At 46.1% G+C, this 25,973-nt stretch overlaps 1 protein-coding gene and 1 long non-coding RNA gene across 5 annotated transcripts in view; one reads left to right on the top strand and one right to left on the bottom strand.

The window, feature by feature from the left end:
* Nucleotides 1–3,036, bottom strand: part of LOC146785417 (uncharacterized) — a 76,650-nt gene extending 73,614 nt beyond the window's left edge. Inside the window, exons 1-2 of the long non-coding RNA XR_014970394.1 lie at nt 2,818–3,036; nt 2,477–2,592 (exon numbers count right to left, since the gene is read on the bottom strand). This is a non-coding gene — a long non-coding RNA (uncharacterized LOC146785417). The remainder of the gene's footprint in view (nt 1–2,476; nt 2,593–2,817) is intronic.
* A 174-nt stretch (nt 3,037–3,210) lies between these two features.
* SAP130 (Sin3A associated protein 130) overlaps nt 3,211–25,973 on the top strand; it is an 862,033-nt gene continuing 839,270 nt past the window's right edge. The window contains exon 1 of one of the 4 annotated variants that reach the window (XM_085634456.1): nt 3,211–3,401. In XM_085634456.1, coding sequence (XP_085490582.1) covers nt 3,399–3,401 — 3 coding nt within the window. In that variant the 5' untranslated portion in view covers nt 3,211–3,398. The remainder of the gene's footprint in view (nt 3,402–25,973) is intronic. The other 3 variants (XM_085634459.1, XM_085634457.1, XM_085634458.1) reach the window with 3 other exon arrangements.

The following is a 25,973-nucleotide window of genomic DNA, read 5'->3' as shown; positions in this document are numbered from 1 at the left end:
ACCACAGTCTACTCTCAGTAGGTCTCACTACAGATTTGTGGTTTCCAACTCCAAACTCATTCATCCTAACCAAACAAGATTTTAGCCAACTAGGCTCCAAGAACCCCTGCTAGTTCTAAATCACTATTCCCTTCTTGTGCTAGTCCCTACTCTTTATATATAGATGAGTACTGGCAACGAAGGCTTCCACGGTGAACACACCGACGCCAATGATCCCTGCGTTGTAGCGCTCCTTCACATAGGGAATATCAACACGGTAGGGTTCCTAATTATTATGGTTCCCCCCCTATGCACCGCTCCCATAGTAAGTCCCAATGTCACGCTCCCAAATTAATGCAAGCTCCTTCGAGCTATGAACCGGCGCTGCCTAATTAATGCAAGCTCCTCCGAGCTATGAACCAAAGTCGCGCTCTTCCGGCGCTGCCAAATTAATGCAAGCTCCTCCGAGCTATGAACGAAAGCCGCGCTCTTCCGGCGCAGCCAAATTAATGCAAGCTCCTCCGAGCTATGAACCAAAGCCGCGCTCTTCCGGCGCTGCCAAATTAATGCAAGCTCCTCCGAGCTATGAACCAAAGCCGCGCTCTTCCGGCGCTGCCAAAGTGAATACCAGCTCCTCCGAGCTAAAGTTAGTGGTGGTGCCTTTCAAGTGCTGACCTCAACAACTCATCCGAGCCGCTGTCTGGCGTGGTGAGGATGAAGGGGTTGGGTAGCCGCGGTGGGCGGGGAGGGTGAAGGAACTTGAGCTCAGCCGAGCTCTGTCCGAATCGCTCACCTGCTCTCTCCGTACTCCGCTCCGGCTCCTCTTCCAATTCCCGCCGGGACGCCTTGCTCCGAGAGACGGGGAATTGGAATACCTTCGAGTCGCTCGCTCCGTCACGCCGCTTCTCCTCAGACCGCAAATCCCGCCTGGACGCCAAGCTCCGAGAGACGGGGGATTGCTTCCTCGGATTCAAAATAACGCACGCCTTCTGCTGTGCGCGACGTCCTCATATAGACGCCCACTTCCTGGTTCTGGGGCTGCTGGTACTTGTAGTTCTTAGACGCTAGGTAGGCGCCTAGAACCTTGATTCCTCACAGAAATGATGTTATCAACAAATACAAATACGTCTTCGATTAATTATTTGTCGTTAATGGTCTTCTTTATCGTTCTTCTTCACTTGTGGTTCCTGTAGGCATGAGAGACAAGGTTCTTACGTTAGTCCACGAAGGTCACATTGGCATGTGTGCCATGAAAAGAAGAATTCGAGAACATTTTTGGTGGCCTGGTTTAGATCGGCAAGTTGAACACTTTGTGAGGGACTAAATGCCCTGTGCTGTTAGTGATAAATCTCAAGTAACAGTGCCTGGTCGTGTTGAAGCTGTAGACGTTCCTTCTAAGGCCTGGTCCAAACTAGCCATTGACATTATTGGTCCTTTGATGTTATCTGTTAACGGTGTTCCTGAGTATGGAATAGTCCTGATGGATTATTACAGTCGTTGGCCTGAGGTAAAATTTGTGAAAGTTCCCACCGCTGTTTGTGTGATAGAATTTCTTGAGTGTCTTTTTGCAAGCGAAGGTGTTCCTGAGGAAATAGTTTCGGACAATGGAGGTCAGTTCACCTCTTTACAATTTGAGAAGTTTGGGGATTTTATGGGAGTTAACATACCAAAACCTTGCTTTACCATCCTAGAAGCAATGGTCTTGTTTAGAGGTTTAATAGAGTGATCAAAGAAAATATACAATTGTCTAAAGCCAGTGGTTTAAACTGCAAAAATGAACTGAAAAGTTTGTTGTGGGCGGTGCGCACCACTCCCAATTCTGACACCGAGGTTTCTACGTTCATTTTACTGAGAGGTCGTCTTCCTTCTTCCAAGTTGTTGAGAGGGTGGATGGGTATGTTTGAGTTACCAGAAAGGAAGGTGAAGGAAGTTGGGATGAAAAGAGTGGAAGCTCAGAATAAATATGTTCAGCCAAGAACTAGACAATTGAGAGTTAAGGTTGGTGATCTTGTTAGGATTAAATGTCCGCAGATCTTACCTAAGGGTGAATCCACGTCTTCCGGTCTCAAGACTGTTGTGAAAGTCAACAAGGGTGTAGTGAAATTAGAAGATGGTAAATGGTGGAACAAAAACAAAGTTTCAGTTCCCAGGTCACTCCATTTCAAATCTCCTAGGAAAATTGCGTGTCATACCAATCAGGGTGTTATAGGTCAAATATTATTAATCGTGTTCCTTCTTCTTCACGATTATGTTATGCATTAACAGGTATATTATGTTTTGTTTCTTTTTTGTTTTCTTTTAATTTGTTTCATTGTATAAGGTGTAAAATGTGTTGGGTAGTACCTCTTTAATTATTCGCGTCTCTCGTGGCACCTGTGGAGTTCTGTGTTTGGAACTCTAGAATGGTTGGGGAGAGAACGGTTGGGACGAGGACCTGGACGGTTGGGTCTAGCACATCTCCTGTCTTGTTGTCAATATATGTATTTCAAATACTTACTTGCATCTCTTCAATAGTCTGTAGTTACTATGATTTGACACGATGCGTTCTTAATATCCGATACTGCAGCAGTAGATTTGCAAAGCCCATAGATATCAGTAACCAGATTCAGTATCCTGTAGAAATAAATGGGGGAAATACATTATCCGAATTTTTTTTTTTTTATTTCCCACTTTTCTTTTCTAAAATGTTGGCATGTATGCATCATACGCTCTCGAGCGCACAAGAAACTAGTAAACACAACAGTGGAAGCAGCATGGACACATGTCAACACCATAAACGTGGTAAGAGAGAGATTTTGAAAAAAAGTTATCGGGGGCGAATTTTCCCCATTGACTTACTCTGAAGAAGAGAGAACCTTTAGGCAGGAAACACATTAAAGAAAACCATTTTCCGTTTAAAATTTCGTGAGCCTTCCGCCTGCATTGCCACCGATTCTCTCCCCCCACCCACTCCTGAGATCAATAGCACGCGCTCCAAACTGCGAGCAGCCCACCAAATAATAACATAGGACTGACTAGACACGGTTGCACACCCTCCAAGGTAAGCGCAACTCCTCTGTCAACGATGCACTTTCAGAAAATTTGTGGGCGTAATGGGATTGGCTGATATGACCACAATACTCCAATCCTTGGTCCCCTTACACATCAATATCCCTCCCACTTTGAACGACTCTGAAAACATGTTCAGCCATTGGAGTGGCAGCAATATGACCCGGAAGCACTGATATTATTGTATCCAATCCAAACCTCGACCGTATGGAGAAAAAAAAATCAACAAGGGATGTTGTCAGTTACGGACGGAGCTTGAAAGAAAGACACGGCTGGTCACCTTAGGCAAATAGATAGTAGTCTTTTGAAGTTTCTGGAGCTTGCTGACGAAACATCGACTTGAATACGAGGTGATCCGTGTTCTGCATCATATGGTAGGTTCCTATCGTTTGTTGGGTCTTCGTGGTTTGTCGGGCGTTCCCGGTGTGTAATATGGCTGGCCGTATCTGAAAATATAATTTACTGTAATTTGTGGGTCGTGCATGGGCAGACGGATAGCTTATTTTGTGATAGACATAAATGCTAGAAAGTCCCCTAAAGTTTTATTTTTTTTTAAGCGCCCAAAACTGCCTAGTCTGGGTTCTTCCTCGTGCTTCTTATTTCCGCTTCCACAATTCTTGCTCCTATATCTATTTTCGTAGTCTCTTTTTCACCCCCCCCCCTCCTTTTTCATTCTTTCCTCACCGCCCCTTTTTTTGTCTTAAACTCTTTTCTTGGGTCAGAGTCTGGGGATGCATTAGGAGTCTTAGTCCCCAAATATGGAGTGTTGGTCCCCACCATTGGCACAGATAAAGCACTTGTGGGAAGAGTTTCAATATGTTGTGCTGTTGACTGGACGGGTTCTGCCTTGTTATGTCTTTTGTTTCAGTTGCCATTTTGCAGCCGTTCTTTACGCTCAAGAGATAATTAGACTAATGCATTTTAATGCTGGTGTTTTTATCACTGCATTAAAATGCATTAGTCGCGCAAATTATAGCCCACCACCCCGGAGTTGGCTCACCAGCCTGTGATTCTGGCCAAATCACTTAATCTTCTCGTGCATACCAAAAATGTTGTTCTTGTGTGTAACGTAACTGGCCCTCATGTAAAGCGCTCCAATAAATACCTACCTTAGTGTCGAGTTCGCGCTTTATAAAACTGCAACAAAAAAAAAGAAAAACAAGCATTTACAATGCAATGGTCTCGCCTTTTGTATAAGTTGGAGCTATTGGTATTGTAAATGACAAACTTTTTTGTTTATGGGTTGGTTTTGAAAACAGATAAATGGCATAGTCATTTACAATGCCAATAGCTTTAGCTCTCGCAAAGGCGAGACCTATTGTGTGTGTGTGTGTGTATATATGTGTATATATATATATATATACATACACACACACACCCACACACACAATCCTTTGGTGAATATGTAGTGTTGGAAGGGGTCCACAGGGGGCACAGCGGCGGGGAAACGAGTGGGACAGTGGGCAGAAGGGCACAGAAAAACGAGAGGAACAGAGGGCAGAAAGGCACAAAAAACGAGGAAAAACGAGTGGCGCAGAAGGGCACAAGAAACGACTGGAACAGAGGGCACAAACAACGAGAGGAGCAGAGGGCAGAAAGGCACAAAAAAAAAGAGGGAAACGAGTGTAACAGAGGACAGAAAGGCACAAAAAAAGTGGAAAACGAGTGGCACAGAGGGCAGAAAGGCACAAAAACGAGTGGCACAGAGGGCAGAAGGGCACAAAAGACGAGAGGAGCAGAGGGCAGAAAGGCACAAAAAAACGAGTGGAACAGAGGGCAGAAGGGCACAAAAACGAGAGGAGCAGAGGGCAGAAAGGAATAAAAAAAAGAGGGAAAACGAGTGGAACAGAGGACAGAAAGGCACAAAAAAAGAGGGAAACACGAGTGGCACAGAGGGCAGAAAGGCACAAAAACGAGTGGCTCAGAGGGCAGAAGGGCACAAAAGAGCCACACACCGAGCCCCACACACACAATCCTTTGGTGAATATGTAGTGTTGGAAGGGGTCCACAGCGGCGGGGAAACCAGTGGGACAGAGGGCAAAAGGGGCACAAAAGGGAAAAAAAACAAGGGGCACAAAAAAACGAGAGGAACAGAGGGCAGAAAGGCACAAAACACGAGGGAAAAAACGAGTGGCACAGAGGGTAGAAGGGCACAAAAAACGAGTGGAACAGAGGGCAGAAAAAACGAGAGGAGCAGAGGGCAGAAAGGCACAAAACAAGAGGGAAACGAGTGGAACAGAGGACAGAAAGGCACAAAAAAAGAGGGAAAAACTAGTGGAACAGAGGGCAGAAAGGCACAAAAACGAGTGGCGCAGAAGGGCACAAAAGACGAGAGGAGCAGAGGGCAGAAAGGCACAAAACAAGAGGGAAACGAGTTGAACAGAGGACAGAAAGGCACAAAAAAAGAGGGGAAAAACGAGTGGAACAGAGGGCAGAAAGGCACAAAAACGAGTGGCGCAGAAGGGCACAAAAGACGAGAGGCGCAGAGGGCAGAAAGGCACAAATAACCTGCCTCGGTGAGTAATCTAGCTGGGCGTGCGGGGGATGGTCTTCTCGTTCTCCGGATGAAGCTGAAGCGCCAGTTACAGGACATGCAGCCAGGCCCCTACTCCGCGGCCCTGTAGAAAACAGCGCGTGCAAGAGATGCCATGAGCGAAAGACTCGCCACGGCGTGCGCGCAACACTCACCCAGTCTGTCTGTGCGCGTGCACCCGCCCTGTCTCCTTCTTCCCAGTTCTCAGCAAGGTATCTAGCTGGGGTTATATACAAAACCCTAAACTGTGGCTACTCTAGTGGTGGGCAAAGTCCCCTTCTACAATACGCCCCCTTGAACAGTGGGGAAATGCCAAGCTGAGACATATAGAATTCAGATATTGGCTGTATTTTATTAATTCAAACACCAGCCACGGGGGCCCATTTCCTTCCTTGCACTAGGGCCCATGACGCACCGCCTAGGCTTCTAGAAGCTTCTCAGGGAAGGGTTGGGTGAAACAGGTGTTCCTGCGCGTGGAGAAGAAGGGAGTCTGGTTTCCCCCATGTAGGCGGCGGCGGCGGCCGGGTGCTCCTCCCTGAGTCACTGCTTCTGTAGGAAGAGAATGTGCTCCTGCAATGGAAGGGGAACTCCGGCAGGGAGTGGGAGCTCCTGCGTGGAACCGGGAATACAAGTTCCTGCACGATCCAAGATCGCCTTAAGAGAGAGGTGGATGCAGGGAGAGGAGGTGGAGGTGATGAATACAGGCCCCAGCTAGGCCCGCAAGGCACAAGGGTTCGCTCTTCTGTAACAGAATCTATAAGGAAGTTGGCACGGAAACTGCAAAGTACAAAAACATCGTTTATTAACCCTTAAGGGTGGTCCTACAATCCACACAACACTCTTCAGTATTGCATGGAGTAGCACACAGAACTTGCGTACACAGTCCCCTTTTATACACAACAGAGGGGCTCATAGTGGGTGGATACAACATGAGGTCGAAGAACATTACCATTTATGGTCATTCTCGATACTGAATCAATACATGGGCGGAGCTAACATACTCTTTGAGCCCGCGAAAACACATGGTCAAGCAAAGCTAATTATAACAGATGTGGTCAAGTCTGGGCATGCGCCAGATGGACAAGAGAGCTATTTACAAACTGTTACTAGGCAGATTACAGGAGCAACTAACACAGAGGTCGGACTCTCCTCGTGACGAACACGTGGCAGCATGTCAATACAAAATGGAGTCCGGACTTCAGTCAACATAACGAAGAAAACACGATCTAAAGGGGAAGCATTAATGTTTTCAGTAAATGCTTAATCACATTCTGCTTTAATTTACAACAGACGACCCTTTCAGCATTTACTGAAGACATCCGGCTTCCAAGAATAATCATCATATATGTCAATTATCATCATTCCTTTAACCTCTTTAGCTAGACCCTTTTGGTGAGCAACATCGGCAATAGCTTTCTTATCTGGAATGCAGAATGAAATGCATACAGAACAGCACAATGGTCCACATTGAATACACATACAGAAAAATAACAGAATTGCTATAATAATACAGAGACCAGTTAAGACCTTCCATCCCCAGGCAGTAACCAATGCCCAAAACCATCCAGAAAAGGACCAAGTGCCGTTTTCTGTGTGGATTTCGGCTGCTATTTTATGCAGCTTGTTAATGGCGTTATAAACGGATGGCGTATGATCAGGAATGAACACACAGCAGCTACTTCCAATAATTTTACAGGCTCCACCTCGATCAGCTAGCATTACATCTAATACCATACGATTCTGTAATGCAACAATCCTAGTTATTTGTAACTCTTCCGTAAGATTCCCAAGAGCAGCAGCAGTCTGATTTGTCACAGCTTCTACCACTCTTGTTAATCTTCGGATCTTCCTACTATTCAAGGCGGCTCCAACAAAGAAAAACAGTCCTAAGTTAAAGTCAATATACTGTTGCAAGCTGGTATCGGTTTGATCCACATCATCAATTGATAGAGTACGTTTATATCTATTTACAGTCACATTATTCAAAAGTTTCAAATCCTTATGATATGACGCGGGTGCTAGGAATACAGGAGGTAATAGGAATGATACATAGCATACCCCAGACCACCCAGCCGGCAAACGGTAATAACCTTTATTTCCACATACAAAGTAGGTATTATGGGATGCTAGGAAGGTACTGTTGTTCAACCCGTCAATGTTCAATACGGTTATGCAATCACTGACACCAACAGGGATAAAACCCACACTCTGGACACACAGGTCCGCTTGGGCTTGGGCCACTTGGATCACAAACTTGTCCTTCCCCACAGTGTCTCTGGTGTTCGTGAAGATATAGGGAATGGATTCATTGTCTGGTCGGTACTCTTCCCATTCCCAAATTGTCCCATTTGCTTGTGGATATCCATTTTTGTCCTGATGACATTCTTTATTGAGTCTGAAAAGCAATCGTCCCACTGTCGGTTTCCGAGTGGCAAACAGCAAAGTGTACCATGCTCTACAAGAGCCATTATGAGAGAAAGGAAGTGGTATGAATGGCGTTCCTCCTTTCTTCTGATGGGCTGGCATCATCCCACATATCCAACAGTTCGTAGCGTTCGTAGCAACGTGGGTATGATGCAGCATCTGGATGAAAGTGTTATTCAAATAGGACTGTCGATGCTTCAACTCTTGATACGGTAATGTATAAAAGTAGTGCTCCGCAGGCACTGGAGTCGTCAACACAAGTGTTTTCCGAGCAGGAGTTACCTCCTCCACAAACCATGTGGTTATGCCAACAATAGCTACTGTTAGCATGAACCCCAACGCACAAAGGATTTTCTTCTTCTCCATGTCAAAAGGAACAATACCCTGCTATCTTCCTGAAACTAAAAAGTCTGTCAGAACTCTTCCCCTTGGGCAGCCGTTGATTTCTTCACCAGCGGGCCAAGACGGGTGTCGCTACACTAATGCAGGGCTGATCCCCCCCCCCCCTTGCCTCATCGGCTCTCCGTTTCACTAACCCAAGGGCCGTTCTGACAGTATGTCCCGGTACTGGAAACCTTACTTCCTTGGTCGAAGATGATATCGCCTTCCTCCAGAAGTCGTGTGGTCCGGAAAGAGCTCCTCAGTGTCGTTTGGCTCCGCAGCAAGGCCTGTCTCTGCTGCTAGGATCTCTCGTTGATCGGTCAGCACGGCAGACTCCACCAATCCGGGCGGTACCTTTCGACAGTGCAAGGAATGGATCCAATTCTTCTTGTTCGAGACTCGCACTGCCGTCCTCGTTGCAAGGAGGACTTGCTCAGGTCCGACCCATCTCGGCTCCAAACTGTTCGTTCTGTCGAAGACCTTCACCATGACATGATCTCCAGGCCGGAGACCATGTCCTTCGCCGGTAGACCGATCAGGGAGCGCCTCTCGGACCTGTTGATGAATAGAAACCAAGTTATCCGTTAACTGTGCCAGATAATCACTCATCATTACACAAGGTACATCATACACAGCCTTAGGCCTTGGCGGACCCCAAATATTCATTGGGCGTCCAAATACTATCTCGTACGGCGTAAGGCCAGTTCGAGAGTGTGGCACCGACCTAATTGACAATAACGCCAGTGGCAGGGCGTCTGGCCAAGTCAAAGATGTTGAAGCTTGGATTTTGGCGATCTTAAGCTTCAGTGTACCATTATACTTCTCAACTAGGCCTGCAGACTGAGGGTGGAACACGGCGTGGAACTTCTGGGTGATGCCTAGGCCCTTCAAGACATACTTTATAACATCCGCTACAAAGTGAGGGCCATTATCACTCCACAGAAGTCTACAGACGCCGTATCGAGGGAAAAACTCTTTTAGCAGTAGCTTCGCCGTGGTCATTGCAGTATTATCTTTCGTAGGGTACGCTTCAACCCACTTGCTGAAAGCGCAGACCACTACTAGAACATACTTCAAATTATTACAGCGCTCAAGCTGGATGTAATCCATCTGCAGAACCTCAAAGGGTGCAGTGGGTGTCACAAATCCTCCTGCTGGAGTTCGAGTACCTTTCCCTGGGTTATACTTCAGACAGATCATACAGGTCTGCACCACCCTCTTTGCCGTGCTAGCAATCTCTGGATGCTCCCAGACTTGGGTAAGCAATTTCACAATTGCGGAAGCTCCAACATGTGCTAGCCCATGTGCCATCTGAACCATAGGTTGTACAAAGGCCGTGGGTAATTTCCATCTATCCATCTGCTTATTTCTCCAGCAACCCTCGTCATCCAGTTCTCCTTCGCTAGCCCATTGTTCCCGCTCTTTGTCAGAAGCGGTCCTTTGTATTTCTCGCACTTCTTCCTTCGCATCACGCCATCTTTCCACCTGTGACTTTACTACATACATGGCAGTAGCGCCGGGCTGCATCGCAGTCTCCCGTGCTACTCGATCCGCTAACGCATTCCCTTCTCCAACTTTATCAACCACTTTCCTATGGGCGCTACACTTAACGATAGCAATTTTCTTTGGGTATGTCAATGCAGTTAAAAGATTATGAACTAACTCTCCATGCATTATCTGTACTCCATGTGACGTTAAAAACCCTCTCTCCTTCCAGAGTAGGCCGAAGTCATGCGCTACTCCGAAGGCATAGCGGCTATCTGTGTAAACATTTACACATAATCCTGTACTAAGCTCACATGCTCGTGTTAGTGCTATCAGTTCCGCTGCTTGAGCTGATTTCTGTGGTATGCGTGCTGTCTCCACTATCGTGTGTAATGTGGTAATTGCATACGCTGCTGAAGTCGTACCATCTGGTAGCTTCAGGCATGATCCGTCTACCCACAACTCTCCATCTACCTCTGAAAAGGGCGTATCCTGGAGATCAATACGACCCTTTGTTTGTTCCTCAGTCACAAGAATACAATCATGCGCTTTCTGCGCCTCAGGCTGGGTCTCGGGGTATGGCAACAATGTGGCCGGGTTTAATGTCACGCACCTTTTTAACGTAATATGAGGAGCCAAAAGCGTCAACTCATATCCCGTTAAACGGGCACTGGTCAAATGCTGTGTCTTCGTTTGATTAAGCAGGGCATCAACAGCATGGGGAACTAACACCACCAGTTTATGGGACAACACAATTCCTTCACTCTGCCGTATTGACACAGCTGTCGCCGCAACCGAGCGAAAACACCCTGGTAATGCTCGGGCGACAGGATCAAGTACGGCCGAAAAGTATGCACAAGGGCGCTGCTTATCACCATGCATCTGCACTAAAACTGATAATGCACATCCATCTTTCTCATGCACATACAACGAAAAGGGTTTTGTATAATCAGGGGTCCCTAACACTGGTGCTGAACAAAGGGCCTGTCTCAATTGCTGAAAAGCAGCGTCACACTCATCTGACCAGGGGATCGGGATGGGCGTGTCTTTTGTCAAGAGAGCTAGTAATGGCTTAGCTATGTGTGAAAATCCCAATATCCACTGTCTACAAAAAGAAACAAGACCCAAAAATGCACGCACATCCTTCTGCGTGGATGGTCTCGGTGTGTCCAAAATTACTTGGATACGATCTGGTGTGAGTGCACGCCCCTCCTTAGACAAAAGGTGACCCAAATAAGTCACCTTTGGTCTACAGAATTGCAATTTCTTCCTAGAGACCTTGTGATTGTGGGATGCTAAAAAGGAAAGTAAGGCTAGCGTGCTTTTCTCGCACAACTCCAGGGTGTCAGCCGCCAACAGGATGTCATCGACATATTGAATGAGGGCGACCCCCTCGAGTAAGGCAAAGGAGTCCAACTGTCGTTTCAAAGCCTGACTATAAATACTAGGGCTTTCTGTGTAGCCCTGGGGAATTCTACAAAAACGATAAGATCTATTGTTTAATGTGAACCCAAAAAGAAATCGGCTATCAGGGTGAATGGGAATAGAAAAGAAGGCATTTTTCAAATCAATCACTGAGAACATGGTCGCCGTAGGCGGGACCAAGGTAAGCAACGTCGTGATATCGGAGACCACCGGGTACTGAGGTATCACGATCTTATTTACCTCCCTCAAATCAATTATGAACCGATAGACCTTTGCGTCTGTATCCTTTTTTAAAATAGGGAGAATCGGACTGTTACAGATATTATAGGGAACTTCTTCCACTACCCCTACTGCGATCAAATCTTGCACAATCTGTATGAGAGCTTCCTCGCCCTCCTGGGAAATACGATACTGCGGGAGGCGTGGTAGCACCGCCCCCTCCTGGACACTAATGTGGACCGGAGGAATCACCATTTGTCCCACATCTGTGTCCGAAGTCGCCCATTAAGCTCGGGGGAGGGTAGCCAACAATGCATCCTCTGATATCGTACACATCCGCCCAGACCTGGGATAGTTGTCATTTAAGATCACCCTCACACCCTCAGGGGAACAGCGGATTGTAGCCCTAAAGTGTTTTAACATGTCAAGGCCCATAATGTTATCCGGTGTATACGGGGCAAGCAGAAACGGACAGGGCGCAGAAAAACAGTCAACTTTAAATGCAAGGGGCTGTGAAAGAGGGCTTCGGGAGAGTGTACCGTCAAACCCTACCGATGTAACTATTGAGCCGGATGGGGGAGCCCCCGGAACCAAGTACCTAGACAATGCACTACGTGTCGCTCCTGTATCCACTAGGAACTGATCAGTAGAACCTAAAACCTCAGCCGATACATAAGGACCCGTCTGATCGACCGGCACCTCAACTGATTCGGACCCCCATCCAACGCATTCCTATGCATGCTGAGAATCGTGATATCCCGATCGATCGATGTCCGATACATGATACTGGTGCTGGCGATCGAAAACATTGGAGCTATCCCGGTGCTGCCCAGCAGTATCGAAACGGACATTATCGCTAGAATTCCCTCTAAAGTTCGAGAAGCCCCCTCTACCTCTCGGGCCACCCGGAGTGTGCCCCTGACGCGAAGCACGCAACGCTGGGCAATCCCTGGCCCAATGGCCCAAATGCTTGCAGTACGCACACTGGTTCCTATTCAAATCAGATCGGCCCGAAGGGGGACCATAAGATCCGCCCCTTCCTCTATTATTATTACCCCGTCGGGGCGGGCCATATACTTGTGCTAACATCACCTTGGTTTTGAGATCTTTCGATTTCTTCTCCTCCTGGCCCTTCGCCTCATGCTCCTGACGCTCATAATACTGAGCGATGGTCAGAAGAGCCGTCGGTGTCGCGGAGGACCAAGAACTCTCACTCGCTTTTAACCGGGCCGCAACTGCCGGTAGCAGATTAGCCACATATTTGTCCGCGAAAAGGTGGCGGCCTGTGTCGTCAGTAAGCGACTGGCCACTAAAGTCATGAAACGTTTCTTCAAAGCGCGTGAAGAAATCTGCAACTGACTCGTCAACTTTCTGTTTACATGCTGCTAACATATTCCAGTCAATCTTTTTAGGGGGGATTATTGTTTTCAATTTAGCCGCAATAGCAGCAGGGAGATCTAAAATATTCTGGGGTGGTTTCTGTGCGGGCTTCCGTTCCCTATCCTCATCCTCAAGGTCAGACCATCGAGCCTTAAAGGCAACTACATCATCTACCCTTCGGATAGACCTCCACGTGTCCGGTGGTAGAATAAGGCCAAAGAACAGGTCTATATCCGCTAAAGTCATAATGCAAGTATTCAAGGCCCCCTCGACTTCTTCATAGAAGGCCGCTGGATTCTTGCGGGGGTCAGGCAACGCATTCTTCAACGCCATAACATCGGCTCTATGCCATGGAGTATAAACCCAATTATACACAAAATATCCCCTAGCATCGACAGAATTAATGTCCGGGCTAGTCCCCGCTCCTTTAGGAGGAACATACAAAGGCGCCGCCTCTCGCATTGGTTTAGCATGCACTACATTATCCTTATCTGACTGGGAGGTGGATGGGTAGCCCCCTGCCGCAACCGAATCCGACTGCTTCTCCTCCTCCGCTTGTTGGCGTGCTTTCTCTCGAAGGACCAGCACCTCGTCCCGCAAGGCGAACAGCCGCCGAGCCGCCTCAGGAGCCTTAGGGGGAGAAAAAACACCATTACGTAATGCTCCGGCATCCGAGGCCACTTCGTCAGGCTCAAGGACACTAGAATATTTTCGGAAAGCAGCAATTACTTCATCCGCGAAATGAGACAGAAAATACACCCTCTCTCTATCTTGACACGACCCCCAAGTATGGAACAAGTCCTCCTTAGATATCTTGCCCTTAAGTGCACGGAGGGAAAGTTTCCGAAGCTCAGCCATATGCTCGGCCGATAACATGGACCGTGTGTCTACCTTACCCGAAGCCGGGCCAGAATCTTGCGGCCGCGGAGCGGATGCGCCAACATAAGGGGGCGGAGAGCGATCTAGTAAATAAAAATCATCATCAGAATTATTAAGGACAGGATAAAGTGGCTGACGAACAACATATTGACCCGAGACCTGTAGCCTACGCTCTTTCTCTTGTCTGTCCGTTTGCTCTTTGTCCTCCCGGCGCTTCGCCTCCTGTGCTCGCACATGATCATTCTTTCGTTGCTCCTTATCAAACAGCGCTTTCTCACGTTTCTCTCGCTCACGCACTTCCTTCACCCATAATCGCACACACTCAAACATATCCTGACGAGCACGTCGCTTACACATACACTGTTCCACATACTCAAGCTTACGTATATCAAACGATCCATACAAAGGCCATCGCAACTCAGGATCCTTCTTCGTGTATTTCCTCCATAGCGTGCTGTACATTATGGAAGAAAGACCATGCTTCACATACATATCCCTATTAGGCGTCCCCTCTGGGGGAGCTGGAGCAGATTCCTCGAGGTTCAACCGGTTTCCAAAACAGCAGCACCACTTATGGAGTGCGCTAAAAGCAGGCATGCTAGGAATAATGCAAAATATGCAATATTATAAGGAAAAATGGCACTTAATCGTTGCGCCGTTCAAAGTTTACACAGCTCTGGAGAAATTTCTCCACATTACCTGCCTATATGTGTTGCAACGCATATATTTTCACAAAGACAAATTCAAAATATGACTAGTCATCATCAATCAAACTCAAATAGCCAACCCAGGCTTCAAAAACTCGGAGCAAGTACCGTACAACGGTTCTTACCAATCAAGAGTCCAGGTTCCAACTGCCAAGCTCCACAATCGCCCAAACGGCTCTCACGGCAGGACCGACAGAAGAGGTCTCAGTCGATGACCGGCGCCACCCAGACGGTCAGCTCGGAAGGGAAGGAAGAAAAACCTCGGGATGCCAGGGCTAAGACGCCGCTGGCAGTGATCACGTCCCCGGCCAAACTCCTCACCTTCGTCGCGACCAGTCCTTCGAGCATCCGAGTCGCCGATGAGCCCCACGTGACGGGCGCCAATTGATGAATACAGGCCCCAGCTAGGCCCGCAAGGCACAAGGGTTCGCTCTTCTGTAACAGAATCTATAAGGAAGTTGGCACGGAAACTGCAAAGTACAAAAACATCGTTTATTAACCCTTAAGGGTGGTCCTACAATCCACACAACACTCTTCAGTATTGCATGGAGTAGCACACAGAACTTGCGTACACAGTCCCCTTTTATACACAACAGAGGGGCTCATAGTGGGTGGATACAACATGAGGTCGAAGAACATTACCATTTATGGTCATTCTCGATACTGAATCAATACATGGGCGGAGCTAACATACTCTTTGAGCCCGCGAAAACACATGGTCAAGCAAAGCTAATTATAACAGATGTGGTCAAGTCTGGGCATGCGCCAGATGGACAAGAGAGCTATTTACAAACTGTTACTAGGCAGATTACAGGAGCAACTAACACAGAGGTCGGACTCTCCTCGTGACGAACACGTGGCAGCATGTCAATACAAAATGGAGTCCGGACTTCAGTCAACATAACGAAGAAAACATGATCTAAAGGGGAAGCATTAATGTTTTCAGTAAATGCTTAATCACATTCTGCTTTAATTTACAACAGAGGCGCTCCAGCAGGGGACGAAGACCGGGCTGTTCATACAGGAACAGGGGGCGGCGGCCCTGATCCTGCCAGTGACAGGCTCCCGCTCCTCCACAAAGTTGTGGATTTTCCTAAAGGAGGGGTTACAGACGCTGGAATAAATGTCCCTGTTCCTGCCGACAGGGGCGGAGCGTTACTGCGAGGAGCGCATTCGAGAGGGGAGGAGGGAGTGCACCTGCAGGAGGGGTGGAGTGGGTGGGGCACCTGCAGTGGGGGGGAGTGGGCTGGGCTCCCGCAGGTAGTGGGCGGGGCGCCTGCCCTGCAGGAGTCCGAGTCTGGGCGTCACTTATTCTATGCCTCACTTCCTATTCCTGTCCTGGGAGGCTCGCAGGGACTAGAAGTTACCTGGAGTTTCATTGAGACTAGAGGCCATTGGACTGAGAGCCCCGCCGGGTGGGAGCCGCTGGCACTGAGGGCCGGAGAGCTGCTGAGCTTCTGCTGCACTTGGCGGACGGAGTGAGCGCCTCAGAGTGAGTCCTGCTCTCATTAACCAGTTGCACCTTGTTCTGTACTGCTTGTGAGATTGGGGAGGAGAGTTAGGGGGGCGCTAGGTGATCTGTGGGGGGACGATGACGGGTGTGAGTTGGGGTTGGAAGGGTCAGGGGTGTAAGAAAGTAAAAAGCCACATTTCAAGTTCAGGTCAAACGTTCGAAGAACTTTTTACAAGACAAAGTCAAGTGAAACTCCTTGGAGTGACTCACGCACAATGAGAGACAACTTCTGACTGGAAAGAGAGATTCGTCTGCTGGAGAAGCCGGGGCAGGGGAGCACAGTAGGTTTGGGGGGGGGGGTGCAATAAGCAGCAGGAAGGTCCTTCTTTTTTGGGGGTACGGCTAACAGTTGTGGAAAGGAGTGAACAGGGGGGGCGGCGGCGGTGGCGAGGTGTGTGCGCGCGCGTTGGGCAGCCGCGGATGCGGTGAGCGGAGTCGGCAGCGGCGGGGTGTGTGTGCGCGCGCGTGTGTCTGTGTGTGCGGCTGCGCAAGCGCGTCCACAGACTCCGACCCCAATCGCTGCGCGTGCCCCGGTCTGTCTCCCTTGAGAGGCATCTCGGCGACAATAGGTCTCGAGAGCGAGACCTAAAAACAGGAGCTGCATCTAAGCAGCAAGCGGACTGCGCTGTGGAAAACCTACATCACTTTTCTACTTGATCCTCTTCATAATCAACATTGGGTGCAGGACCGGCGAATGTAACCACCCACTTCATGCCTAACTGGCTACTGCCCGTAGTGTAAACCACGTCTTCAGTCAGCACGTGGCCATATAAATAAAACCAAGCAATGGCTAATCAAATGGGTCTCGCCTGTTTCAGATCTACTGGCTTTTTCAGTGTTTTAGCCCTGTTGCACAATAGCGTGGACGCTCTGCACCATGGTTGAAAGTAAAGAAATTAAAGCGCTATGAGGTGGCCATAGTTGACCCAATCATAGCTGTTTTTATTTTCTGTACTTTCAGCCACGTTGTTGCACAGCGACCGTCCGCACTGGTGGCCAAAATGGAAAAATAAAATTAAGCATGTGCAATGCAATAGGTCTTGCAATTGCGAGATTTTTAACTATTGGCATTGTAAATGACCATGACTTTTATTTGTGAGTTTAAAAAACCTGCAATAATAAAAGGCATTGTCATTTATATTACCAGTAGGTCAAAGTTTTAAAAATGGGAGAGCTATTGCATTGCAAATGTTTGTTGTTTCCAAGCGCCCTACGCTGCGCTTTCACGTTAATAGAGACCACCCCCCCTTTCTTTAGACAAGCCGTGTCTAAAGAAAGGTTGGTGGCTGCTATGAAAGTGAAAGCTCGGTATGGGGTGTTTTACTCCCCCCAAAAAAGCATTTGATTGTCAAGTTGACAAACTAATGCTCTTTTTTGCAAGAGTGCCCTGTGAAAGTGCGCATGGTTGCTGAATGTTGCAGGAAGGCATGTAGTGCCTGCTGTAGGAGAAACTCACTAAATAAAATAGTGCTTACAGACTAAATAAGATGTACCGAGTACCAACCAAAGTGAAAGGGCCCGTCCTTATGGGAGGTTACAAATGAAGACAAGGCGGTTCTAAGGAGGGACTAACAAGCCTTTTCAGGAATAAGGACGGTGACACAAGTCAATGACAAATATGGGTGGAGAGTTGATGGGGCTTCAAGTCCTTACTTTAATATAGCATGCCTCGCAGAGCAGCAGAGAACTCTTCAACATTGTCAAAAGCCAAACTAACTGCACTCCCTCTCAAGAAATCAAAGCCACCAATGAGCGTTGTGAAGAAATTGCCACCACCTTAACTAATAAAGTCTTGAACATTGATCAATCATTCATCCAAGCCTCTAACCCTCCTTCCCTCTTAACCTGCCTCACTCTAACCACCCCTGATCATTCAGAAAGAGTTCTTACCAAGGACAATCAGGTCTGCCTCCAGCTAAAAAACAGTGCGCATTGGTCCGACTTTGAGCTAATGTTGGAAAATTAGGTTTTCAGTATAATTTCTAACCTAAAACCTTCCTCCCACACTATGGACCCCATCCCATCCACATTCATAAAAGAACTTAACCACGCCATTTCCCCTTTCTGGACAAAAATCATCAACGCCTCGCTCACCTCAGACTGTGTCCCAGACTCCCTTCAACTTGGTCAAATCACACCCATTCTCAAAAAACCAGGGGCCGACCCTAATGATCTCAATAACCTCTGACCTATCTCCAACCTCCCATTCCTTGCAAAAACATTGGAGAAATGCGTTCTCCACCAACTCAACAAACACATTGATGAGTTCAACCTCCTCGACACCTTTCAATCAGGATTCAGGAAAGGCTGTAGCACGGAAACAGCTATGCTCAACGTCTGACGATATTCTCAAGGCTTTAGATGAAGGTGATGCCTACCTACTCATCCTTGTTGACCTATCTGCGGCATTCGACACAGTAAATCATCCAGCGCTTCTGGAGACCTTGTCGAAGCGCTCCGGCATCAATGGCACAGTACTAAAATGGTTCACCTCCTTCCTTCAACACCGCTCGCAACAAATTAAAATCAACTCCTGTCTCTCGAAGCCAACAAAAGTCACACTTGGGGTCCCGCAAGGCTCGATCTTCTCCCCGGCCCTCTTCAATCTTTTCATGGAGCCACTCACAATCATCTTGAAGAAAGCTGGAGTGAATTACCACTTTACGCTGATGACACCCAAATCTATTTCAAAATCAAGTCTCCCAGCGACATCCAACACCTCAATGCCACTCTAACCGAGATCCAAACTTGGTTCAACGCTAACCACTTAAAGCTCAAACCAGATAAAACAGAACTAATCCTATTCTCTCCGAAAAGCAACCATCATCCATTCCAAGAGTGTCTCAAGAATCTGGTCGCCCTAAACTGCCCCATCGTCCTATCCGACTCAGTTAAGTCTCTAGGCATCACCCTTGACAAGAACTTATCTTTGGAGGCCCACATCAAAAACTCTGCAAAAAGTGCTCTTTTCTCTCTAAAACACCTCAAGAAATTGAAACCTTTTCTTCCCCATGATGACCTCAAGACAGTAGTCCAATCCCTAGTTCTCTCTAAAATCGACTACGGGAACGCCATCCTAACAGGGACTCCAAAAGCTCACCTAGCCCCTCTAAGGGCAGTGTTGAACATGGCCGCTCGACTCGTATCTGGAGTAAAAAGATTTGATCGCATCACTCCAGCTCTCAACTCCCTCAACTGGCTTCCCATGGAAGGGAGGTGTATTTACAAACTGGCCTGCATCACACACAAAACCCTTCACTCTCCGGCCCCTAACTACCTGAACAACAAACTAGTAAGAGCAGGTCAATCCAGAACGCTGAGAAGCTCCAACTCACTCCTTATTCCTCCAAAACTGAAAAAGAAAACCACACAATACCGATCGTTCTCTGGCAACGCTCCCAGGATGTGGAACGCTCTCCCTAGAGTCCTCAGATGCAACCCCTCCTTCTCCTGTTTCAAAAGGGACCTGAAAATCCATCTCCTTAACAAATACTTTCCTGACCAACGTCAACTAACCTAGACTTCAATATCCGTGTTTACTCCTCTCGCTTGACATTCAAGGATAGTTGGTGACCGGACTGTGTTAACCACCTTATCTTCCATGCTGTATTTTTTTTATCCCTGTTTTGCTTCCTTACTGCCTGCCTACTATGTAAAGCAATTTCTGTCTGTTTTTTCTTTACAGTATGTATGTATGTAAAGCGCTCTGATACCTACGGGTCAAGCTAGCGCTATATAAAACTTTAAAAATAAAATAGGATCGACCTAAAAAAATGACAACACCAATAGATTTCCCATAGGCCAGACCTTTTGGCTTTGCTATTGTTAAACTCTCCTCATGCGGCTTAGGTAGTGGCAACCCACTTCTAGATATGCGCTACGAACTAGGAAAGAAGAGCTTGAGCATACAGAAGCCATTAATCCTGAGCAAATTGTGAGCACAGCGATGGGAGAGGGGCTAGAAACAGTAAGGCGCTAAGGAGGGCTGACCTCCTCTACCCCAAAAAATGTGTATGTATACACCCCATGGCTTTTTTCGCTTGCAGGGCAGTATTTGCTCAACTGGTTGTGCATGTGCAAATTGATCGCAGAGGACCAACAACTCTTTACAACCCCTCTCCAGCAGTTGCCAGCACAAGTCTCATGTGCCCATTTCATGGAGTCAGGATAGTAATGGGAGTCCAGGCTTTTGCAGTTATACACAGGTTACCCTGCTGCTAATGGGACGTGACAGTTTGTCTGATGCCTACTATTGTTGTTTCAGAGATTTGGCCTCAGTACCACCTCTCCCCCCCAAGTGACTGATCCAGTGCGTGGTCAATACCTGATCAGGGATCAATACTTAATTCATTCATTTACAATGGCCCATACACATTCACCCAGAATCCCTGATGTGCGGGTGTCAATTTGTTTCGTTCAACAACTTTTCTCTTCTTTGAAACATGTAAAGAGTTTGAAATACCTATCAATTAATTTAATCAACTTTCCTTCTATTTGGTCGATGGACCAATTAGTTGAATAGTTGATGATAATGATTATCATACCTTAATTAACCCTTCAGTTAACTAAATAACCACAGACACTTGGTAATGTTTGATCGCTTTATCTCAATATATTGCAGTTTGCTCAAATGCATTCAGTTACAAATATAAAATACCGAAATCATGAAGGGAAACATGTACATCAGCACGACAAATGGAATACAAACTCATCAGACCAACTCAACGACAATATGCATGAAGGAGTGGATAGTTTAAGATACAGAAGTTTCAGCAAATTATATGCAAAAACTGAATACGCCCAACGGAGGGGATAGATGTAGAGACAATAGTTTCATCTAAATAACTCGTTCAATGTGTCTTAATGCGCTAAACTGCTCTCTCACCACTTCTAACTCAGTTAAGTCTCTTGGCATCACCATTGATAATAGCCTTGCCCTCACCTACCACATAAAAACCTCAGCAAAAGGAGCTTGTCTTCACTCTCCGTCATCTCACGAAAATTAAACCCTTCTTCCCGGCGGACGACTTTAAAACCATTGTTCAATCGCTGGTTTTGTCGAGAATTGACTATGGTAACGCTATCCTCCCCGGGACACCAAAGTCCACCTTGCTCCACTCAAATCGGTGCTCCACCTATCTGCTAGACTCCTCTCTGACTACAAACACTTGGACCACATCTCCCCTGCCCTGAAAACCCTCAAATGGCTACCCATCAAAGGCAGATCCTCCTATAAGATTGCATGTATCACGCACAAAGCCCTTCACCAAAACACCCCACGCTACCTTTAAGACAAACTCCATAAAGCAGGCTGCGCCCGACCAACACCAACGCCCTCATTCTTATACCCCCCGTTAAAGAAGAAATGCACACAAGTTCACTCCTTTTTTGGAAATGCTCCCTCCATCTGGAATTCCCTGCCTAAAGACCTACGCTGTTACCCCTTCTACTTCAACTTCAAAAGAGAACTCAAATCATACCTCCTCAACAAATACTGGGGTACATAATTTCCTACCTCTGACATTGTTCTCACGCTCCGCGCCCCTGTCAGGGTCCCCTCACGCTACTCTTTCCCCCCCACCTCCTCCCTGTTCTCTGTATTTACATATGACCCCTAGCCCCATGCACGACCTCCCACTGATTTTCTACTCTGCTAATTCCTACTCCCTTTGTCTCCCTCCTATCTCTCTCTCTCACACTCTTCCACCTACCCTAGCCCAAGTTCGAACTACCCAAGTTACCTAATAGAATTCTTTTGAAAATAGCATTCGTATTTATCTGCTTTCTTGGATATATTGATTCTTATTGCAATGTTTCTGTTCAAGAGTTTTTGTTTTTGTATACTGTTCCTCCTCCTATTCCTGTAAAGCGCTCTGATACCTCTGGGTCTAGCCAGCACTATAGAAAACCTTTAAAATAAATAAATAAATGGAGTGGATAGGTGGAGAGAAAAGAATTCAGGCATGAAAATACATTTGCAACAAATTGCACAAATGAATCAGAGACAGAAATACAAACCTATTTGTTTGTAGAAAATCTCCCCTTTGGCCTAAGTGATGACGGAGATTCCCCGAAACAGGATCGGAGAACACAGTCTAAAGGGACAGGAGACAGTACTGGTACAGCTAGGCCTCTCTGCAAACTGACGGACAGCGACACATCTCCCCTCTTCCTCTCCTGACAGCCTAAGCGTAAACCACACCCCTAAAGGCACCCCAATTATACCCTAAAACTAGCATGACCATCCCACGATTGTTGCAAACTTTCATAAACTCGCAAAGGGATTGGTAGGCTTGGAGGGTGGCGTTGTCACACCACTTTGACTTCACCCTTAATTCAACACTAGCATTGTTGTTTATTTGTTCCCGAGGGTTGGGTTTTTAGTCCGTTGTCACGTTTACTTCATACGACACAAAATCTTAACTTTTCTATTCATTCTTTAACATCATCCGCAGAATGAATCTCCGGTTCCACGCCTGGGCACTTCATTTGGCAGTTGTTCGACATTCTGGCCTTCAACCTTTTCATGTCATCTGCGGTGCAAGGCACATTCGGTTTTGCTTCTGACAAGGGTCTCGCTCCTCTGATCTCCCCCTCCAGCTAAGTTTAGGAAGATGGCTGTTTCATCCAGCACACTAAAGCAAATGAAAATGAACAATTATTAATTATGTGATAATGAACCCCTCACTGTTTACCTCCCACCTTGTGCTATTCCTTGTTAAAGTTACCTGGCATAAGCTTTAAGCGCAAATCAGCATTATTTATTATTCCAAAGCAAGATGCAACATGCAAATTACCAATGCATATGCAGCCTAGTCGTGCAACATTTATAGTTTATTTACAAACACAAGTTATTACAATATTATTTATTTAGTTCAAACATGCGCATAGCGGTTTCCCTTGTGTTCATGTTGGGTATACGTTCGTTTTTCTACTACTACTTATTAGTACGTATTATGGGGGTACTTAATTCGAGCAGGTTTCTTTTTTGCGAAACCTTGCTCCATCATGACCACGCGAGTTCTTCTCCCAGCTAATATCACGTGACCAAACAAATATCAGAAGCAAACCAACAACTGAAAGTGGACGATAACTACATACGCTGGCTGTAGTTGTTCATAACCAATGGGACAATGATAACTGTAGTATAACATAAGTGTGTCATCGCCATAAAAGAATGTGAAATGTTGGATTACCTGGCATGTGCCAACATTGAATTGGAATGGTGAGGAAAGGGATTTGGGGGGAATGCCAGTTAGTAGATGCAGGCAGAGGGAGCACCTCTCTTCTCCTGGCACTTGCTTAATAAACCTAGAGGATGTAAAGGTGTGGAACCTATGTGTGGCCATGTTGGAGGAACAATCTGAGAAAGAAAAACCAAGACACAATTTGACAAAGTAATATAGGTTTATTTAGATACTGCAGGGGAGATCAGTCAACATCCTGGAGATGCAATCTGATGTCCGAAGTACTGCACACTTCCAGAAAAATGTATAGGTAGAAAACCACAAATTAAGTACAACGTCACATAACATAGTGAACTCCCATAATGACAAACAGGAACCTGATGTGTGGGTGTAGGTTCTCTTAATTTAAGCATACAAATGAGCATGTTTATGAAATCGCACAACGCGTGGTCATAATTTGCTAAAATCTAAGTGGGTCAAGCTATCTGATCTTTGCGTGTGGTTTCTTTTGCCATGCTATCTGACCTCAAGGTGTGGGTGTGTGATTCCTGTTGAAGTGTGCACATTTGCGCTAGTGTGTTCTGAGGCAGGATGAAACCTATGGTTTCTCATCCTGTGTAAGCGTTCTCAGGCAAGGATATGATGAACTGCAGTGCTTGGGGAGGATGCGAGACCTAATGTGATTAGTTCATCTCTGCTCATTTCTGTAGCAGATGAAGGTTGTGAGTGACCTATTTTGAGACCTATTTTGAGACCTATTCGGTACGATGGCTCAACTGTGCTAACTACCAAATGTTCTGTCAAGTTTCCTGAAACTTAAAGGAAATGTGAGCTATTTTCGTGCAGCAGCTCAGCTGAACTAACAACAAGATGTTCTGTCAAACTTAAGTGTGATGTAACCTGTATATGTCTGCGCAACTCACTGATTTTCGCCAAGTATTTGTTTCCATGTATGGACCTGTCACTAATTACATAGGTTTAAAACTTTCTCTAACCTGAAAGGTCCATATGGGTCTTGGGGTCGTAGATCTGTGTGGGTCTCCACGCGATGCATCCCATTCTTTCCTCTATCAGTGTGCAAACATGAGAGAAGTAAGTCTGAGAGGGTTGTCGAGAAATGCGAGGGTGAATGTGGAGCTTACATGATGGGAAAGGAAGAAAGTGGTTGTAGTGTGAAATTGCAAGGAATCGGACAGGATCTTATCGAATGTAGGGGAGAAGAGGCTAATAGTAATGGTCTGAGGCAAAGGGAAATATGGAGAAGGGCTCCGGCCTATCTAAAGTGTTGTGATGGGCTAAATCATTTTTGGATACAGTTGGTAGTCTATTATTTAGAATGGTTTAGTGGAGGTTGGCTATGTACTATATAGGTTATTTATTATAGCAGTAAATGCTGTGTTAAACGTTATGTTTTATTAAGTGTAGGATGTGAGTAGTGTACTTTGTCTAATTCTATGGCAAGTGTACCATGTCCTATTTTATGTGATTATTTCCAACGAGTAGAACTGGTAACGGTAAATGTACAACAAATTGTGTTCTAAAAAGAAGACCTGTGGCATTGCCATAAAAGATTGTTAAACGTTGGGTTGCCTGACATGTGCCAGCGTTGAATTGAATTGGAATGGTGGGGAAAGGAACTTCGGGCCAAATTTAAGTTGGTGGATATAAGCAGAGGTGGTGGGTGCGCCTCTTTTCTCCTGGCACTTACTAATAAATCTATACCCTTATCACCAGCTGATGGTCTAAACTTCTTATTGCACCAGCCAGCTACACAGAAAATAGTGAGTTGAGCACAAAAAGAGACCGATTGCACAGAAATATTTTCAAAGTTCATAGCGTGAAAGGGAGAGAAGAGTGAATAAAGCACTCTAAACGTTTTCACCGTACCTAGCTAGTACCACGGTATTGAAAAAAAAAAGAAAAAAACGAGTGCACAAAAACAGAAGCAACTAAACTACTAGCAAGGGTACGAACAGACAACAGCAGCTACGCAGAGGAGATAGCTGGGGATTGACAAGGGTGGAGGATGCGAAATCTTCCCACTATTTTTGGAGATGTGCCATCCAACTCCCGTAGCCCCAGACTTCAAGATGTCGGTGGTATTTATTGTATAGTCTACAAAATTAAATGCATTTCGTTTTTATACAAGTAATATTTCGAACTCTAATAGTTGAAAGTTCTTTCCTACGTGATAATGAAAAAAAGGAGTTTTGGTGAATTAAAATATTTGCCTAAGATCACACAATTTAAGTGGGTAAGTTATGATTTACCCGTGTTTTCTGGTTTCACTTTGTACAAATCAGCCTCTAAATTGGTATCTTTGTCTATCCTTTTGCTAATTATTTTTTACCTCTGTTTTTTCTCTCTGCAGTTTTTATGTAGTCTGAACTAGACCTAAAAATATTGAAGCGCTTTACATGACTATCTAATTTTTGCGGTTTATTTAAGCTATTTGTCCAGAATCACAAGTTGTTGAATCGAACCACAATCTGGTTCCCTAGTTCCAGTGTTAGCAGCTGTAGACATAGCATCCTATCGTGTTTAGTGGTGGTGGCGCATCAAAAATAATTCTGACTAGCGCTGCCTCTGTGCTTAGCTCCTAGTCCAAGCAGCGTTATAACATTTGTTTAAAGGTTGAATAGAGACTATGCTGTTAATTGAAGGGTTAAAGTATTTCAACTTCAATGTGCAAGACTTGGAGATGCAGGCACCGTTTGAAGAAGTGCTTCTGCAATTGTCTCTTCGAATTTTCTGTTTTGAATACTGCTTATTTTTTGTCAAATGTATCTGTTTAAACTTTTTATGGGGGAGGG

The sequence above is a fragment of the Triturus cristatus genome, chromosome 11 (genome assembly GCF_964204655.1).
Source record: "Triturus cristatus chromosome 11, aTriCri1.1, whole genome shotgun sequence".
Lineage (NCBI taxonomy): Eukaryota > Metazoa > Chordata > Amphibia > Caudata > Salamandridae > Triturus > Triturus cristatus.
This window is presented reverse-complemented; position numbering and strand designations above follow the sequence as displayed.